General features: G+C 38.8%; 1 protein-coding gene across 2 annotated transcripts in view; it reads right to left on the reverse strand.

Moving 5' to 3' along the window:
• LOC108972994 overlaps window positions 1-21763 on the reverse strand; it is a 111457-nt gene that overhangs the window by 31852 nt on the left and 57842 nt on the right. For both annotated transcript variants that reach the window (XM_018939984.1, XM_018939980.1), the window contains exons 3-4: window positions 3716-3848; window positions 3413-3621 (exon numbers count right to left, since the gene is read on the reverse strand). In XM_018939984.1, the coding sequence (XP_018795529.1) occupies window positions 3413-3621; window positions 3716-3848 (342 nt within the window). The remainder of the gene's footprint in view (window positions 1-3412; window positions 3622-3715; window positions 3849-21763) is intronic.

Here is a 21763-nt window from a genome sequence, read left to right on the forward strand (position 1 = left end):
ACTAGATTACCGAAAGCGTGTGTTTCATATGGTGTATAATTCAATAATTTTTCTTTTCAAAGACTCGATAACTAATTGTCCTTCAACTACAAGTATATCTTCAGGTCACAACTTTTGTAATATACATACATACATACTCTCGTACATWTGATATTACAAGGCGATACAAGACTGGAACAAAGTGTAAAACTCCAYCCGACCTTCGAAGATTTAGTCAACAAAGTCTGTGCATTTGCTGCGCACAAATGGAGATCCCTGCAAGTGTTTTGTGCGTCTTTACTATATTTATTTGTTAATATAAACGCTATGCAACGGAACGTGTTCAATGCCGTGTAGAGCAGCAAATAACAGCAAATAATACGTGACAAATTATGCTTACGGATTGGTGATTACCGTTGCGCAGTGGCAAACTGACAAACGTGCACCATGAACAGGTACAACAACAAAAGCCAACACCATAAATATACACGAGCAATTAGTAGGGAAAAAACGTCAGCAACATGTATCAACATAACAACAGGAGTTGTTGCATCACTCGCACATGCATTCAAGCATGTCTGCTAATACATATGTACGCATATGTGTGTKTGCGTGTGTACCCAGTCACCTTAAGACTAAAGTGCAACCAGTTTAGCCGCATTAAAAACCACAACAGATTGCCATTTACGGCTACCCCCGTTCCMCAGTGGTTGGCTTTTGGCTCGTGACGTACGCTATGCGGCGACTAGCAAACAACAAATACACGAACCGAAATATACACACAAACATTTGCTGTATTTGAAATATTTATAGTTGGGAAAATCATTCCACTGGCGCTACGGCAACAATCCGCCGAGTTTTGTACTACACGAGTAATTTCAAGCGACGCCAAAACACGCCATCCCAAGCGCACATATATGTACACACACACACCAGCGTATAAATGGCGTAGTTGCAAACCGTAGTTAGCGCATTGAACTGGTCAAAAATACAATGTAAACAAAATAAGTAAATTGCTGTCACGCAGCATTTTCTGCACATTGAACTTTGCATGTTGTGGCACATTTTTACTTAAGCACTAAATTAATAGCGGCAACATGCAACTGTAAGCCCCGAAAGCTCACGATTACCATTGCTGAGCACTGAAGGATTACGTAGCAAAGCCGGAGTACTCCACTTATAAATACATATTGGCTGATTGCTTAGTCACTTTCCAAAACGCTTTAAATATACACTGCACAACAGAAATGTGGAGCCAAACTTTAAAGTTTGAAAAAATATATGTAACTTGCTGCATGTATTATACCTAATACTATCAACGCAAATAAGGTTTTTGTCTAACAGATACGTTGTGGCTAGCACTTCCAGTTTGCTTAGTATTTTGAAAAAACACTCCTTAAACAAGTAAGGAAGGGRTAAGWTCTGATAYAACCGAAMATTTTATACTCTTGCATTTTACGGGGATTTAATTTTTTCAGGTACATAATGCTACTTAGTTATATGGGGTCTAAGGAATGTTTTCAMCTTTCATCTCCTCATCGTTCTAAGCTCAAATATGTACCGTTATTAAAGAAATACGTTCTCTCAGTTTTATTAACACAACTTAGGTATATGGGGGTCAGGGAAGTATTGACCTGTTTCAACCCACTTTTGATACACAAAATTACTATTATCAGAAAAGCAGTCTGTCTGAATTTCAATTGTATAGCCCATATATTTACCGATATTTTCGGTAAAAAGTCAACTATAGGCACTGGGGCTTACAAATTCAGTACCTAGGCACTTGAACAGTTTTAGCTCGGTTTAGACAATTTTTGGTCATAATATGACATTTTATCTCATTAAATTAATTACTTCTTGAATTGAACACTTATATATGAAAGCATCACATGGAGAATTAAAATTGGCTTAAATGTGAGTAGACATGGATGTTGGCATGCYCATTGGCCATCTTGACTATGGTTCTTTTGAAGCCCTCTCACACCATTTAGGTGGTAAAMTTTTATGTCAAAGTCTCTGCCGTGTTTAGTTATTGTTTAATCGCGCTTTTAGTATTAGTAGTAGTATTTAAAAGTACCGTTATATCGGGAGTGAGCGTTGTTGTCTTCCGGTTTCATCCCTTCCACACTGTCTTAATTTTTAAGTACCTAATTTTTTCGATTGCATAGGCGGAATKATGGACGGACGGAGARTCACACGGATTTCAACTCATCTCACYCCGATCGTATATMTATATTTTGGATAGTCGGAAAAACCTTTTCGTATTTATTCAATAGATTTCGCTGCAGTTTCGCTTKGTGATCGACCCCCAGCCAGTCCGAGGCCAACCGTACGCGAGTGCTTACTTCTACCAATTATCCTTACTTTTACTGAAGTTCTTCATCTTGGGAACCACATTAAGCAAATATTATCTGTATTTATGCAATTTTGATCTTTACAAACAACATCTGTATATACATATATTTTTCATATATTCCGGGAAATAAAAACTTTCCTTGAGCAAATTGCCATGTATAAGTTTCTTGATGGTCTGTTCCATAAACTTCATTTCGCAATAGCTTTCAACCTAAAATTGAGATATAAAACTTAAAAACGAGGTCAGTTCTGCCCGTTGGCGATTTTTTATGAAAACGTCAGCTGATGATATGGGCGGACAATAAGCCGCGAGTGTCTTTTGCACGCAGGGACGTGTGTACAAYCTCGCYAAATGTGCTTAAAGCACACTGGGCCGCATAAATCTCTTAAAAACAACAAACAAGAGGGTGGAGCACTCACAGGCAACTTTATTGCCTTTCGTGCCACAGCAGTGCTGTCACAAATACGGTCGAGGCGGCGGTTACCAACTGCAATGAAGAGACAATTGCCAGACAGCCCGCCTATTGCATTGCCTTAATGCTTTATGCCATCACAGCGTCATAATTGCTGTGATTGTTGTTATTGTTATACTCTCCCTTCGTACTGTACATAAGTACGTAGGAAAAATTACATGTTGCATAARCGAACACATGCACTTGCACCGCGCCTAATGACAATAAAATGATTGTTGCACACACAGACGAACGGCAGGACAATGTGTGTGTGCGGAAGTAGCAATGGAAGTATGCATGAAATGCCAGACCCTTTGTGTACGTTGGAAGAATCAAGCGAGTTTTCTTTTTTGTTTTTTGCTGTGGTTGACTACGGTGTATATGTTGGTGTGGGTGTGTGCTCGGGCTTGGGGGAAGGGCGAAAGCATGTTTGGGAATAGTCGTCCAAATCGATTTGCAGATATTCTGTCCATTTAATCGTCGTTAATTCGCCATTTGCGTTCAATATCCATTTGTAAGCAAAGCCCAGAGCTAATCACGCACACAATTGGCAGACAAATTTTCGTAGGGCCTCATATATTAATATCCACTGCGTTCATTTACATAATCCTCTTTTGAATACTTACCAATGACGGTGAGATTGATTTTCAGATTTCGTGTTGGCGAATTGCGAAAATCCACACGACACCGGTAGACGCCTTCGTCCTCGATGCGTACGTTATCGATTTTCAGCTGTGCCGGGTGGGACGTGCTGCTGAAGTAGGCGCGTGGCCCGAATGCCAATTCGGAAGACCACAGCCGCGCCTGTCCAAATTGACGGCCGCGCACGTCGAARCTGTTTCAAATATGAAAATAGTTTGAGTTTTAGGCGAAATACATACATTATTTGATATTCCGCAAATTATGCTGATGTTGCTTATAGAACTTACTTATAGATTGGCTCTCCGTCACCCTCCCGAAACCACAGCACCATGTAAACTGCATCGTCCCGTTCCATTGGAGAAATATCACAAGGCAGCATCGCTTGTCGACCCAGCACGCCTTGCACCGGCGTCAAGGGCACTGAAAAGAAGAGCACAAATGAAAGTTTTTATTTTGGAATGGCTGCTGGCTTGGATGGAGGTATTCTAATGGCATATTCTGAAATTTCGAGAYGTACAGCTTGGCGCTTTTTAGACAAAGAGCTATAAATTCCCTCTAATTTATTTTTTAATCAACTGCGAGACATTTTTATTAATGTGTTTTAATAAATGAAACCTTCTCACAAATTAATGGTATGTATGGATGCTTTAAACCAATCCCAGGGCACCAACACAGAGTTAAATTTTTAAAAAAATTCTTTCATAAAATTTTGACGTAGGTGGGCCATAAACACGGTCTCTATTCGCAATCAATGTAGAATCCTTGCAATACACCCTCAGTTGGACTTTAACGTTGCATGACTAACTCGAATTGTAAAATGCGAACAAGCGACCACCAGCAAAAACTGGCAATTGCAAGTTTCGGTAAGATTTTGAGCTGCGAGAATGTAGCAGAGTGGTTCGGCTCCGTTGCCGCACCAACAGACGTTGCAGATATTCCCTCGATAATACATCACAAGTCCATAAAACACAAAATTTGACATGCAACATCTTGAACGCCTCGGAGCGGCAGATAAGCAAACTTGGCAACTAATGAGTAATGTGGCGAGGCGATGCATAGGTCCGCGGAAGGCTGCGTGCAAGAAGGCAGCAGCCGAACATCGCTCTTTAAGTTTTTTTTTTCAATTTTTCATCCTCTTCTTCATTTATATTACAAAACCTGACTGCTGCKTTTTGGCTGACAGCCATCAGCTCGGCGCGCTTGTTGGACACAGCCACTCAAAGCAGTGGAGGTATGCAATTATCAGTGTGAGGCAGAAGTTGCCAGCATGCAAAATTCAGCAAGAAGATGCCAGGCCGCTGCCACTGGCTTTGGGTTGTTCCAGCTGTTGGTCAGTTCACACTCGCTCGCTCGCAAGACAGCTCATCCATATTTATAGTACGTGCATATGTGCATGTGTGTGTATGTGTGTATGTGTGTTGGCGTGTAGCTACGATTTCATTTCGACGCTGGCCAACAGTGGCATTTAAGTGGAAGAAGATGAGTAAATTAAGATAAATTACTACTTTTGCACTGACAGCCATGGCGTTTCTTCGTTGTTCCTGCCCCGTGCTCCATTAGTGGCRCAACTCCACGCGTGCGTGCCAGCCAGTCACATCACAAGCTATAACAATGAGATTAGTTGGTGAAAAATGTTCCAAATTGATTGGCGCTTACGACCGAGGCTACCGCGCACAAACACCTCAGCCTCAGTCCACCATTCATAAACAGCGCTACATGTGTGAGTCTAACTAACGGTGGTTTCGTAACTTATTGCACCGCCCAACGCGCTGCAGAAGTGATTAAGTTGAAAACAATGAAGTGAATTATGTTGACGTTCGTGGAATTGCAGTTGATCAAATTAGCTCGTTTCGGTTTGGCGTTGAGGAAACGGATAGTTTATCTTCGCAAAAGAAACTGCGACAGTTGCCAATTTTTATTTTGATGTTCAGCGATTTTTCAGTGGATGGCTAAAATGGAGAAAAAAAAAAAACCAAAAAAAAAAAAAATTTAACGGTAGTTGACTTGAGATTGTGTTGCTGATATTTTCGAGTCCGTTTTGCCCACAAGATGTCGCTAAAGTCCAAATAATAAGAAGAGTTGTATGTCTTGAATATATCTCAAGTATATGGTCGCGAAGGAAATTTTAGGGCTCCTTTTTTTCAAACTAGGGCCTCCTTCACTCCGCCCATAACCGCGRTTGTTGCAAAAGTACAGAGCCRCAACAAGATTCTCAAGTCGTTAACCGGTAGCAGTTGGGCCAAATACAAATRGTCGCCGAGATGCAGCAGAACGCAGATGAAGGAGATACAGACCTGTCAGAACACCGCACTACAGACCATAACATAATTTATTCCATAAAGCATTTACMTGGTGTGGCCCGAAAGCCTCTTGTAAAGAAACGTAGCATATTTCTCTCCAAGACATTTCTGCTCGGGTGTTTGCGCAGAAACCATCCTTTCAGTCACTTGCTTGAACAATATACCGACCAAATTTTAGAAGAGCTATAACGCCGTTCTTGACTCCGCCTTTATTGACCCTTTATAGTGAATTATTCAGAATAGGCCCTGGTTTACAAAAATATGCCCTGCATGCAATGAGTCTCCGCATGAAACTGCAATGAGTCACCGAATAAAACCAAATCCAAAAAACTTAACTCCCTCTCTCTAAGGGGTGCGAAAGCGCTGAAACAGCTGGTTTCCTGGGCCTACCGTTAAGTGATTTCGGGGGCAAAAACTTTCCTTACAAGAAGTTCATTTTAATATATCGATTTTTATGGCAGAAACTAAGAGGTTAGTTCGAATKTATCTACCGACAGAAAGACGGACATGGATAAATCTACAATATCATTTATATATACATATATTTTATAGTCTGGGACGATCTCTTCTGATTGTTACAAAGTTTATGGCAAACTTAGTATACCCAGTTGTTGCAACTTCCTAAAGGCACAACCAGATTTGTTTATGTAATTTTTTGAGAAATCTGTCCACACTTTCAGCAGAAATTGAATTACGTTTGATCAAATTTTCATCGATACATATTTCATGTGTATAACTTAAAACCCAATGGTACAGTTAGGTGGGCATGGAAAGATGATTTGTCGAGGAGGCAGATGCTTCCAAAATGGTTGCAAAGCTTTCGAGTAAGCTGCCTTCGACAAAACCCGTACCATTGTACATAAATACATCAATATAATACAGATATACTCTGTAAGTGTGAGTATGTGTGCGCTTGTATGTGACTTGGGCTTTGTGTGGTATTGAAAATTGCATTGCGGTCGTAACAATCGAGATATTAATCTGATATACAATCAATAAATGACCCAAAGATATCATCGACCTAACAGCTTCAACAACAGCAAAGCAACAACCCCAACAACAATGGCAAGTAAGTGCCGAACAGGAACAGCAAGCCGACGTTGAACTGCCAGCCATCCTTCGTCCATTGCTTGCCGACTCGCCTTCAACACATTGTCGCATATTTGGGATATTTAAATGGAAAACACATCCGCCTGCACAAATGCCGGGGCATATGCATACATACCGGTATTTTCAATTTGGGTCGTCCTTCTCCGGCATTGCCACACAGCCAATTGTGGCAATTGTAATGGTTGTTGCCACTTTGGACTTATTCAAGGTGTAAAATCTTTTTCGTTTTTGTGTAAATTTCTTTGCAAATACTTATGTTTAGACCATTCAGTCGATTGTCGTGCCACAATGCAATAACAACAACAAACACGTTGAGCACTCAGTGAAAGGCAGGATTTCGTTTGGCGCCGCAAGGCGTTTTCATGGGTGATAAAATCACATGGGGCATATAAATCAATTTTTATGGTCGCCTGCACTTAGGTTGAGCACACACACACGCGCACACACTTGAGCAGAGGAAATACGTACACTTGATACGTAGTGGACTTGAAGGTACAACAAAGACCGAAAATTTACGCCTAAATAGATGTACTAAAATATAACTTAAACTTTCTGTTGCTACAATGGCAGCCGTCCTTTGTTGCTGTTGTTTTCTTTATCTGACTTACTTATTTTGCGGCTACTGTTGTCGTTTCGCACCTCACACCAACCAAACACCCAACTTTTCGCCTGTGCATTTGTGTACATGTTTTGTAATGCGGTTTGCGGCCTTTGTCTGTGCGGCACGAACTCTTCTCCGCACCGAGTGAAACTCGAGATAAGCTGTCCCAGCAGCTGACACTGGCATTGAACTAACTCCAAATAAGCTGCTCTTAATTTGAACCATCGTGAACTGTTTGTTTGACTTAGGGCCTTGTTGGCTTCGACGTATTGGCGATACCCTCAGTGTCTCAATAGCTGTGCTGTCTTTCTTGGCTGAGGTGTTTAGAATTGTATTACCGTAGGAGCGATGATTATTAATGGCCACTGCAGTGGATGACGCAACAAAGGCACAAAAGCTGGCTCTCTCGCTTGCCACACAATAATGTTAGCCGATGTGTGCTTGGATAAGCGCAAGCTGTCTAATAAACCTAAAATTATGTTGATTGCTGGTTGCTGGTTGCGATGATGAAGATGAAAAGAGTAAGTGGTGATAGCAATGCTGGCTGGCGGGGGTCGGTGTGCAAAGCTCCTTTCTTGTTATTTAGCGATAAACATGAGTAATTGCTGAACTATGGAGTCACGAATACCTCCGTCCATATTTCTTCAGGCGATTCATGTAGGAGTGGCCCAGTGCTGGGCAGGCTTGTGTGAAAGTAAGTGTCAGTGGGACACTGGGTAGAATGAAACCTAACTCTGTCACAGTAAGCATTAAATAACTGAGTACTTACTAACGGTGCTATTGCAATATCATTATCTTAAGTCATAAATATCAGAATGTTATATTGTACATACATACATACATATGTATGCAATATTGGTATTTCACTATATAATACTACTTATATAGTATTGCAGTGTCATCAGCCAGGCTTCAGTTAAATAGGTGAATGTATGGATATCATAGGATGTTTTAGACTGTCTATAGACTTATAAGACGGGTCTAAATTATAACTGTAATGGGTAAAAACTAAAAAACTTAAAATAATAAGAAAATAAGAAAGATTCGGACAGTAATCGATGCTAGATTTCATGAAGTTTTCCGATCCCATCGGCGGTTCCGAAAAATGATATTCTTGCGAAGAAAAGGACGTGTGCATAATTTCACATCTATAAGGTCCGTTCCAAAGTAAACAGGACTTAAAAAAAAACAGAACAACTGGATTTTTTTGCTAAATGAATTTATTTTATTGAAAATAGTCTCCTTCTGCTTCAATACAGCTTTTTACATAGTCCAAAAGCATATTCAACTAATGTTTTGGCTTGTTGGCCGGTATGGCCGCCACTATGCCGGTGCAAGCCTTTTGAATTTCCGCCTGCATAACGCTTTCCTTTCATCACTCGTGCACTCTGCTATCGCCATAAAATTGTTCATCAATTGAAACTTCAATCATCATTTTAAAACAACTTTTAATGTTCGAAGATCATTGTCGCAGATTCTAACGCACCAGTCGACATATAGATGGCGTCACCAGGGGGCGATGGATTCAAAAAGTCCTRTTTACCTTGGAACGACCCTTTTATTTTGAAATTTTCGGTGATCACTGTTATGTTATCTATAGACCTTAAACTAAGTTTTCCATTCAATAAAAGCACACTCAGTAATTATTTATGGCTGCGTTACTTCTTTGGCTTGTTGTAAAAATGTGCTTCSGGACCATGGTACTACCAACTGCAGCGCGCTAAGTGTAAGTTCATAATGTGTATTTGACAGGAAGTAATTAAGTCAGTAAAGAGTGGGYCATTACCACTGCGCTCTCAAACTACTAGCGCCCTTTGACAGCTAAAAGCCTCAACAAAAGAAATTTGTCTGCACAAAGCCAACGCCACAGTTCGTTGCAACTTAATCGATGGCCACTTTGATTGACAGCAGTAATTTATTTATGTGTTTATCGCAAGCACATTTCTAAAACCTTTTATTCTGCTGCATAATCGATTTTTTCCACAATAAATGAGTCTCGCTTTTGTTTGCACTAATATTTGCACGTTCCGTGTAGTTTTTCTAAGCAATGCSACAAGCTTTCGGAATGCCACCAACTGATCGGCATTAGCCAAGCTTCTTTTAACTGCACGCCAATTTKAAGGAATTAAAATTTCATTAGCATCGCCGGCACCAGCATTCTGCAGCGCTGTCATTTCATATCAGCTGTACCATCAGGTGGTTGCCGCAAAGAAAAACGAAACTTAATCAAATTTTACAATTGGCAATTGTTTGTGTATTCGCAGCGCTACTACCAAAACTAATTATCCAGCTATTCACTGYAGCGGCGCTATCTCTTGGCACTTGCAGCTGTACTCGCTCACTCACTCGCTGACACGAACTTAATCCGCCAGCTCTCAGCCCGGTTATTGGTATGATAAAAACTTTTCAGCCATACAYATTTGAACCCATTGCCACCTGCCAACGAGCGCACAAAAGTATACMAAGATATAAAGCTCATTTGCGCGCTGTGAGCCCTGCTCTCCTGCCCCTGGCTAAAATTCACACTCCTTCCGGGGCTCGGCAAAGCAAGCTATCGGTTGCGAACACCTCACATTCGAACCTACTTAGCGCCAGCTCAGCTGCCAACTAACGGCTTTCTCCACTCTCATTTTGTATAGTTTTTGTATTAATTTGATTTTATTCCCGTTATTATTGCCTTCACTATACATACATATGCGCATATGTGTGTGTGCATTTGTGTTTGTATTGAAACTCGTACGCGTTGTTGTTATTGTTTTCGAATTGATTGTCAGCGCGAAAAGTGGAATTGTTAATTGCATTTCGCACGCTCATTATACTCATTGGATTTGTGTGCTTTCACAGCGAGCGATTCATTCATCGCGAAAAGAGATAATGGACTGTGTTTTTGTTTTGTATTTTCGGTTTTCTGCCTTTCTGCGCTCACAGAATGCTCATATCCATACTTTGCTCCAAGGGCTATTGCGGTAATTTCTTACTCGGCCCTTCTGTCCTGCATGCAGCCGTGTCTGTGGATGTGCTGCTCTTATCGTTCGTTTGCTTCTTCCTTTTATATTAATTTTAATAAAGGAATGTGAAATCGATTTATTTTCCTGTCCATTGTGTTTGTATACAAAGATCTGTTTGTTTTGGCAGCGTGCGTTCCGAGTCGCGCCTGAGTTGGCGCTTCTTTGCCGATTGATATAATTAATCACATCGGTTTCTAYGTACTATATATCAAGCTCAGCTGATGCTTATGCTTTTTATATACTATRTGTACATCTATACATGTAGACTTTTGACATTTGGGACAAAGGAAGAGAAATTATTAAAAATTAAATGTGCTCACAGTAACTCCAGTTTTCTACAGTCGTGCGAAAAAACCTGGATTCAGATGCAGAACTATCTCTCTAAAAGTCAGATAAGAAAATCATGTAAAYAATGGGATTACCGATTAGCTGAGAATTCTCTTCAATCTTTTGCTGTATTCATTTGTCTCTATTTTTCCCATTACTTGGATTAGTTAGATTGAGTTAATATGGAATTCTGCACTTGTTGAAATGGAAGCCTGCTTGGCTAGGCTTATTGCTTGTTTGAAATTTGATATGTGAGAAGCCTTCTCATGTGATGGAAACCAATGGATACATTCTAATACTTTCGCCGTTCCATTTAGTAATGCTTATCAAGCGAATGAGCGAGCAAATGCCCTTTTGTTGCTATAGCAAGAGGTCGCTGAGCGTACTTCTGATACCCTGCATATGTATGTATGTGACTTTATGCTTGCGATGCCTTTGACTGTTTGTCAATAAGTCATCTGAAGTTCCTTAAAGTTAATTATGTCAGAGTGTCAAAGACTATAACAAAAGTGTGTGTTTAGAAGAARGAATTATCCAGAAACAAAAGGAAAAATCGAGCGAAATCAAATGCGATTATGTCGACAAATATTAATGATTAATTTCAGCGAGGCGTCAATTCGGATTTGTGGCTTTTGCTGTCTCATAAAATTCTTAGTGCACACATTATCGCATGTGTATGCGTTCGTTTAAACATACAAGTATGTGTAGCACCCTGCAGAGAAGCATTTTACCAGTCAGTCACGAAATATTTCCTAGAACCAAATCTCTCTAGCTCMAAGGCAACTCTTTTAAAATCTTTTTAYATCAKCGAATCAGCATTWTTGCAATAAAAGCACGAAAGATCTYRTAARAATTCAAACTGTCAAATTTGTTGCTGAGAATATGAATTGAGCTAAAGTGTTAGGTATCAGTGTTGAACTAGCGTGAAACTGGCATATTTCTGAGCAAAATCTCMCACTTGACATCTCATAGAAACAACAGCTGCTTATGTGGGAAAAGTCAAACAGCAGAACAGTTGGAGATTGGTTCGGACTAATTGTAAAGTAACTCAAAACTAGTTCAACTTATTACAGGATATACAAACGTCTCTTGTGTCAAATACTTATATACAAATACATACGCATGACTGCATGCATGGCTTTCTGTAGATTATTTATTTTCATGGCTATAAATCTGCTTATCTTGTTTGGAATTCAGCTTTGATTTGCAAGCAAATATGGGTGAGGGTAAATGAAGCTACGCTGCGCTGATCAGATGACTTAATGCCAATATTACTTAACCAAATCAGTGATGTGAAGTTTTAGTTCACATAAGGGACTGATAACAAGCTAGTGTGAAGATTTAAGAGCACGACGGTTGTGAAAGTCCATCTATAAGTACATAAATATTTTAAGAAATAAAAATTGTTAAATGCATACATTTTGTTTGATAAGATAAGATAGTTTAAGATCCTCTGCAGATACTATTCAACTCTGTTAATTTTCTCTTAATTGAGTCAAATCGCAATTAAGTCAGTCTATTTTTATATTATGGGAAAAGTGAAGTTGATTTTAGTAGTCTTCGGAATGATAACGTGTGTCTTTTTAAATGAAATTTCGGTTTCATGGTATCATATTGGCATGCTTGGGGATATTTGAATATAAATAATAATTGTTAGTTTTCCCTATTCAATTTTACGACACTTTAGAAATGTTCAATTCAATTTTGGAAGTTGTCTATGAACCTTCAAAACATATTTTTGAGAAAGTGAAATTTTATTAAACTAAAAAAAGAATCACAGTCTTATGTACAACAGTATTTTTTGGTTTGAGGGCAATTTTCAAAACGGTATGAGGCAACGCTTACCCATTCTCCGTTATGCTTTTTATTCTCACTGCACTGACCACAGTGATAACCGTTTCATTCAAAATTCATTATACATTCACTTTCAAGAGCACTAGGCTTAACCAACATTTGGGCAAAACATCTAAGTGAATATAAAAACGATTTACTAGACATTTGACAAAGCGGAATGAGAAAAAATAAGCGCTTTATTTCGCATCACACAATTTTTGTCCGCCTTTTCCTGATTTGGTGCTCTTTTTCTTGTCGGACTATGAAAATGCGATTATTTTTTATCAAAAAACTTGAGAATTTGTATATGGCCAAGTGGGAGGAAACTATTTTAAAGAGAAGTGGCAAAAATAAAAAAAGCTTGTAAAAAGAAACTAAGGCGAAATTAGGCAATCTCCTAGATTGTACTCACAACGCGTGTAATTAGAACTTCTCCAATGTATCTTGCTTTGAAATGGACCTGACCAGAACAGAGTAATCCAAGGAACTAGATTCAAAAACAGGAACGAGAGCTAGGTCTTGTCCAAGGTGACGAAAGACTAAAGTAATATAATTAGGAATGCCTTCTTCTTCCAACGACGAAATGATGCCTTCATGGCTATGTTCGCCTGGCATGGCGTCTTTATAAGCACTAATATCTCTTGTTAAAGTGTATAGTTGCGTATGGTTTCTGGCTATTCGCCCTGAAGAAGAAGCTACTAACAAAATATCGTCTGACCAAAAGTTTATTATTATGTATATATAACTGGTTTACGTTGCATTCTATGACAGGGTAGCGTTTCTTATAAAAAGGTATTCTTTGAGGAACACCTTGGAATTTTTCTAAAATCTTTCTTTAGTTCGAATGAATGGACTGCTAAATAAGAATCGATACAGTAAAGTGGTTAACTTAGCTAAAGAAAAAGGATGTCTCATTAGCACCAAAGCAAACCATGGGATTTCGTTGGTAACATATAAAAATATCTACTTCTGATGTAAGATCTACAAACTGCAGTCTTCTATACATATGTACATATGTTCACACATAGTATAAACACATTTTCCACCACCTTTGTGCTTGCTTAGTCAATTTTCGCAGCTTTTTTCATTTGTTAGTTGCTAACACGATTTCAACTGCCTAGACATTCCGAGCGATGCAACTGCAATGGTGCGCATCCAAGTGTAGGACAATCGACAGAGGCACAGCGTGCGACGTAATGACGAAACATGAGCAGCTGACGGCTGCTTGCTGGCAACACGGCTACATTCGCATGATTTCCTATCTGCTCGGGTATGCGCACGTATTTAGCCTTGTAAATGTGTGTCCTCGTTTCAATGTCTCTCCATGCTGCACGCCGTTCGTTGCGTCCACTGCTGCTACTGCTAGTTTTTACTATTCCTTCGTTTTCATTTCGTGTCGATGGGCGCTGCCAGCTGCTTGCAATCGATATGACAAATGACTTTTGTACGAGCAATCGAATGAAATGTTGTTATTGTCAAATGGCTTTTAATGTCGAAATGGAGATTCTGTAGGTGGATGTTATCAATATATTGTGTATATATGGTGTGTGTGCACATATATATGTGCAACAGCTGTGGCACATTTGCATTTGACGTTGCAAAGGCTTTGTTAAAACTTTTTATTGCCGTTAGTCTTTACCATAGGATATTAAATATTATTTAAAGTAAAACAAGAGGTTGACAAATTTAATTTTAATTAGGGACTATGATAGCGATTTCCTATATCGAAAGAAATTTTAAACTTTTTTGGGAATTTTGTTGGCAAATAAATGTTCTCGTATTTTAAATTAAACTTGCTACAAGAAACTATGAACATACTCGTGTAAAACCCAAAATTCAAGTTCCACCCAAAAGGCACAAATTTAATCGCCCAGTGGGTCCATGCACTATGTAACTTTAGCGATATTTGTTGGTTGCTAACGGCGGCTCCATGTACAAAAGAAACGCCCCCAGCGCAGCCAACTCCGGTTAATTAAATTATACAGTTGTTGGTGTAATTTTAGGCCGAAAGGTTTCATTTAACTCGCTCAGCTCACCAAATGCATGTAGCTGTTTGTAAGTGTGCGTGCATAGTATTATTAGTGTATGCTTGGCTTCCCCAGAAACTTTTTACTTTCCTTACTTTTTTCTTTAATATTCTGTCCTTTATCGTTTATCGTTTGTTGTTTGCCGTTTGAAGTTTGTCCATTGCGAAGCGTTCCCGAAGTTTATTGCCGCTCCCTCGGCCTACCTCGCTTCCTATATCCTTTGGCAGGTATTCTTATTTAATTGGCCGTCTCTACACTTTGTTTATTGATTTTCCTAATATATTTCCACCGGTAGCAAGTTTTCTTTTCCTGCTGTGGTTGTTAGTAGTAGTTATAGCCTTCTGCGACACAGTTTTTGCTTTCAACTTTATCGCAGCACCTGCCCAGCAACGGTAATCGTTTCGTATGAAACTCACAAGCTAATCTCGCCTTTGACTCTGCGCTGTTGCTGCCTCGGCGGTGCTCTGCCACAACTTTCCTGAGTAGTGTTGGCGAGTTCTTTGCTGCTTTCATCAATGGAACGTGTCACTCTTCGTTACGATGTTGTTTGGTTTAGCAGTTTCGTAACCAAGAAATGGACATCAATTACTTGCCTCGTAACACGAATTCCGTCCGTGCTACTTTGCCGCTGCCGCTGCCGCTGCCGCCGGATATGTTGCTAGGACTTTGCTGCCCATAAAACTTTATCATGTCTCTGTTCGGCAAATATCCTGCTCTTAAATGATCACTCCATGAAATTTCACTACTTCTGCTCCAATTTTGCGCTTATTATTAAGTTCTTGCACATTGTTTTTATTTTCGCCAAATACTTTGTTTTAGTTGATTCTTTCATGCTATTGCTAAATTGGCAAATTCAATTGCTTACTTTACCGGAAGAGGGGCGGCGCTGTCGAAATAACCAACAACAAAGAGCAGCCAAAATAAATAAATGGCAAACATTTCAGTTGAGTTTAGTTCGGCTCGGTGCTGCTCAGCATATTGCATTGTTCAATTTGTTACTGCCATGATGTTGTTACTTGTTACTTTTTGTTTTCTCTTGTATTTCCATTATTGTTTTCGTCTGCGTCATTGTTGCTAGCTGCGCTTACTTCAGCATGAATTTCATATCACAGATACAAAGGTATATCCGTATTTGTTCCTGTTGCTGCCCTGCAATTTTCTTCATTCCGTGTGCTCGGCAAATAGTTGCTCTCATTTGTTTTCATTCATTTGCTTCCTCAATTTTCATTTTTGTTTTCTCAATATACAAATTCGCCTTTGCCTTTGCTTTTTCTATTTCGTTGTTTTTGCTTACGCCTTTATCGAGTACTTGCAGCAATTTATTTGACTAAAATTTAGTACGACTTTCAGCTAATGCTTTGTCTGTTCCTTCAGTCAGTTGTTTATGCGAACGGATGGTACACCTCGTATTCAGAACAATTGCCTTGTTGTCTTATTCTCGGAGACAAAGTACTTATGTTCAACTAGTTCAATTTTTTGCTTCTGGCTCATAAGAAAATAATGCCATGCCCGCCACTCAGGTCACTAGGCCACACTTTAATGGCGCATTTTTTCTACTCTGCTCTATTGTAAGAACTGAAGCAATGATGATGCTGTTTTCGTAAGCCAAGATAGCTCACGAATCTTTTTATGAGACAGTCGTCTTCAAAAAGGTGGAGTTTTTGGTGATAGATAATCTTTATCTTGTCAGTGACTTACCATAGTGAGCATTCTGCTTAGGATACGTTATTTTTACTTATTGGAGAAGAAATGTTGATATGCATAAGGACAAGTGCTGAAGTTATTATATTTTAACTTAACCTGACCTGACTTAACTTTGCTTAATACAACATAACATGACTTAACATAACACAACATAACGTAACATAACATAACATAACATAACATAACATAACATAACATAACATAACATAACATAACATAACATAACATAACATAACAAAACAAAACATAACATAACACAACATAACTTAACTTAACTTAACTTAACTTGAATTGACTTGGTTGGAGTTTACTTTATCGAAAATGGGTTGAATTGGATCAATAATTTCTTTAGCCCCCATATACCTAAAAAAAGGATTTTTAAACTTCCTGTTGACTTTATACCGCATATATCGGCGTATGTTTGAGTTACCGATGCAACTTTTGTACCTGACCTTGATAACATCGTGTGGAGATTTGCCCTACATCGCATATAAATCACAAACCTTAAGATTTTTCCCTGACCTTTATCCTGGTAAGATGCAAGAGTATAAAATGTTCGGTTGCACTCGAACTTAGCCCTTCATTACTTGCTTCATAATCCATACTTTCACTTATACTATTGGTGGGTATGATATTATAAATAATTTTTAATCACTTCTTCGTTCGCCATATAAATAACATGGTATAATATTTATGATTAAGCCGCTTTCAAAAGGGCAACACTTTAATTTAATTTCAGCGGGAGCTGTAATTAGACGACTTAAGGTCACACTTTGCTTTTATTAATGGCGTATTATAAAATTTTATATACACATGTATGTGTTTGCTCCCATAATGCCAGGGCAACATAATGTTACTTTGAAGATTTACAAATTAACATTTTCTCAGCTCCAAAGAAAACTGTAAAAATTTCTTTTTCTTTATGCTTTTCGGCAAGTTAAATATTTCAGCCACAAACAGGATTTCATGAAACACCCCACTGCTTCGTATTGGAGATTGTTCGCGCCCTTGAAGTTGTCACTTTTCGCAAGCAGAAACAGCAATAAAGCAACGTTTATGGTTTTATGTGTCATGAATACGTTAATGTTTCGCCAGAACCGCCCACAAGCTTAGTAAAAAGAATCGAATGGAGAAATGCAGAGACAGCGGGCTTCTTCCTTTTGTTAATTAAAACTTGGCGCTGAAAGGGTCATAATTGCGGGAGTATCAGCGCTGCTATGGGCGACACGTGATACTGTTGTCGACATTTTCGGCTCTTTTCACCGTTTTCTTTTGTAAAACATAAATTGTTTTTGCTCGTTAAATGTCCAATTTTGTGGCATTAATAAATTCACTAAATTGTGTGTTCATAAATTTTTATTATATACAGATTTCCAAAAGAGTCAGTCAAATATTAATATTTTTCTTCGTTGCTTCAAAGCTTGAAGCTGTTGAATCAAACCAAAAAAGCTCAAAATAAAAGCTGGAGCAACTGGAATAGATAAAAACAAATAATCTCTAAAAACTCTTTAACAAATCTTCCTGTCTTAAGCATAAGGTTGCCAATTTTGATACACAATATGTGTATCAGTATGAGTGCGCTTCCTTCTGCTTTTAAGGTCTTTTTTAACACACAAATTACTTTTATTGCGTAAATAATTGAATGAGAAAAGTTTTCAAATAAATTACATTGTAAAACATGCATAATTAATCATATGACTCTACTCAACACCCTTGATCCTCCTAACCTTTTCACATAGAAAGTCATTGGAATTAATTATCGGCAAATAAGCCGTGATTGCTCTTTCAAACAGCAACAACAACGTAGTCACATCGTTGGCCCCTTAGGCACGGCATGCAAAACTCCAAAAACCAAAAGGGCAATCCCCGAAACTTTTTTATCCTTCCATACAAATATACCCAAAAAATGCTTATCGAAGGATTCGCAAAAAAATTTGCTTAATTTTTTCATTGTTCAACTTGTTTTAGTTGCGTATGGAAATTTTTAAAACCATAAAAAGCATACGAAAAACCTTGAAATTGCGAGCGCGGCGGTCGGAGGGTCATTAGTAGCTATTATAAATCCACCAATTACAAGCGCTTGTAATAATTTTTTAAAGTGTTGACACACAAACCTGATAATAAATATCTAATTTACAATTAGTGTAATCCCATAATATGATCTGCTTTGCTGAATTCGTACATATGTGCGTATGTGTGTGTGCAGCATTTGTCATTAGCGCCTTTTCAAATTGCGCGCGCCGGCCAGCACGCGAAGTTGAAATAATTGCATTGCAGTTAATATTGCATATTAATAATTCATTTATATAATTTCGAATTAAAAGAACATATGCAGCAAAGTACATATTTACACACGCCTGTGTGTGTGTGTGTGTGTGTGTGTGTGTGCATTCATGGCAATATCATTAATTATGCAACGGCCTATTGGGCTCAGCGCACGGCTATTAACACACAGCGGTGTGGGAGTGTGCGTAATTGCCAATCGGCGTGTGTTGAAAGCTGGCGGTGGGCGGCAGCGCAAATTAGAAATTAAATAAAATAGTTTTTAGGCCCAAAGCATTAATAATATTGCCATATAATGGAGCAATATTTGCGATGTAATTAGCATTTGCCCACACTCAATGTCACAACTCCATGATGACTCCATTATGAACTCGTATAAAGCATTATGGGCTCAGTTCATTGGGCTGTTGGTCAAATGTTTTCGGGCATTTTAATAATAATTCTTTTATAGTTGCAGTAAATTGCACAGGCACAATCTCACATTTCATTTTCGAGTCAAAAAATGGCGTTTAGTAAGTTTGTTCCGCATATATTTTCTTTCACTGCCTTAAATTGTATGCCCTGCCATGTCCGCCTTAAATAAACCCGCAATTTAAAACTTTGAAAAATTTAACCGCGAAATCCAAGTGGCGCAAAAAATCGTCAGCTCTCTTGTCCACAGGACATAACAACGCCATGCATCAAACACATAAGCGATTAAAGTAAAAAGCAGTAAGTCCCTGCCTCAGCCCCATAGGAAGCCAGTGAGTTTGGTGTGTTCACAGTCGTGCAGAGAAGCTTCAAAGTCATGCCTTACATTTCGTTCGGTTTTTGACTGTCTGCCAAGTGTCACTTTTCTCTCATACAAACTTGGTAGACTTGCGGAGATGCAGCGAATATGGCCAGACTGCTCAGCATGTACGCGTGTGTATGTGCTTTTTGTATGCGAATGAGTTGCTTTTGTGTGCAGATTACCCCGTTATTTGTACTAGAAATAAAATGTAAGAATTTCGTGAAAAACCGACGCTGCAGCTGCTACAATTTGGTTTATCATCAACACATAGCAACAAAAAGCAGAGTGTAATATGTTACTGTTGTTGCTCTCAACCATGCTCAGCTAGCTAAACTACCAGCTGCCGCAAATGAAAAAGATTGGCCTGAACCCATTGCAGGACTATGTCGTACACAAACCATGTACGCGAGTGGCTGGTTCTGTGAAGTATACTCGTTAAATAGAAAAATGGAGATAGTAGTATGTGCAGTTGTCAAGACACAATTTAAATATTCGTAGGTTGAATTGTAAAAATATTTTATTGACTTTATGGAAAATGCTCAGATTATGGCATATCCTCCTATACGAGTATATGGTCATACAATGCAGTGGTATAGAAGAGTCTGGAAAGCATGTATGATTATACAATCATTTTGGACTCTCTGAATCAATATTATACAAATCAATTAATTTCTAAACGAGTTAATCAGCTTTGTTTCTTAGAGCTTCTTATATTCTATATACCAGCAGATTGTGAGAAAATCTTTTTGAAATATTTCTCAAATATGCACAAATTTGTTTCGCAAAATTTGGAAATGAAATATGATATCCCCACTGTGTCAGACTAATTCCTCCGAAACTACCCGGAATTTAATACCAGTTTTAACTCAGCCCTTTTACGCCAAATAATTTTTAAAAAGAAAGCAAAGGGCGCTGACTTGGTGGTCAAGAGCTTCAAGAAAACTCTTCTATTTATCCATACATATATTCAACACATAAAAAATATATAAACATTTTAACTTCTGAGCGGGTTTCTTCTGTGCAACGCCAGTTGACCGGTCTCAAGGCTACAGTTTGAGCGCAGCTAAGAACACAAGCCGCCATAATTACATATTATGAATGAAGAAACACACACACAGGCATGCATGTGAGAATATTTTAGCTTTTTTGCGTTGGGCACAAGTGAGTCAAGGCTTTTAAACGAAACCAAAATCTTACGAACAAAATGAACGTTTAAAACACAGTCGCAAATCCCATGAAAATCCAGCGCTCGGCCATTCCGAGCACAATGGCGGTTTTCATAAACACTTGTATGCATGCACGACGTTGCACTTTAATTTGTGATGTAAAACGTATTTTTCCCCAAGTGTCATTGCGAAATTCGCACAGACTACCCACACACACATATGTATACTGCGCGCTCATATATATGGTATATAAATATTTAAATGCACAACCCTCACACATACTGGCAAGCAGGCGCATACATTCATGAATTTACGGCTGTGTGTAAGTATGCAATTTCCCGTTGTTATTTATTGCACGCTGGTCCGCACAGCCGCAAGTTTGTGCAAAATGCTCGCATGTTCTCATCAAAAATGGAAGAAGAAAACGAACAACGATAAAGCAAAATAAAATGCTATGCAGCTAAATGAGAAAAGTTGCAGCGCCGCAACAATATGAACAAGGCGTTGGACGGGCGCATTAACCTTAACATACGAGCACTCGTATATAGGGACATAAATACGTACATACACATATATAATATATATATGCAGTAAGTAAAACGCATATCAGCTCAGCGATAACGAAATTCGGCCAAGTAGAACCAGTGTGCCAGTGCAACGCCACAGTTATTACTTTTGTGCAGTTATTAAAGCCACCTAAAAGGCATTTCTTATTCTTATTGATCTGAAACATTGCTTTACTTCCTCTCAAACAATTTTAAGCTTCAGATGTCTTATAAGAATCTCACATTGTATTCTTGATTCAATTGCTTCAATAACTGTGTAGAGGCAACTAGCCGAATTCACTACCTTATCTTTGTCAGCGATAACCAAAGAAGCCTCTGAACCCAGCGATTACCGTTGCTAAAATGATTTTTATGAAATCGGTCCTTTAGACCGGGCTGAGAGATTGACTCTTTGTGCCCTGCTTGTGAAGCAGTGCATTTCCACGGAACTTGTAGGCTTTACTGTAGGGTTGGATATTATCCTACACAGTGCTTTAGTTATTTATCCTTGCTTGTGCATTTTATGCTCACATCCGTTGGTTTATTATATTTTCCACAGCATAATCGACACACAGTGGTCCCCACGTAAGCTTCATAACTGTCTGCATGTGAAGCTGACGCGGCTGCAAAAACTACATAACCAAGCCAAAGAGACTTCA

This window comes from Bactrocera latifrons, unplaced genomic scaffold (assembly GCF_001853355.1).
Source record: "Bactrocera latifrons isolate USDA-ARS-PBARC rearing strain unplaced genomic scaffold, ASM185335v1 scaffold_11, whole genome shotgun sequence".
NCBI classification, from domain to species: Eukaryota; Metazoa; Arthropoda; class Insecta; order Diptera; family Tephritidae; genus Bactrocera; species Bactrocera latifrons.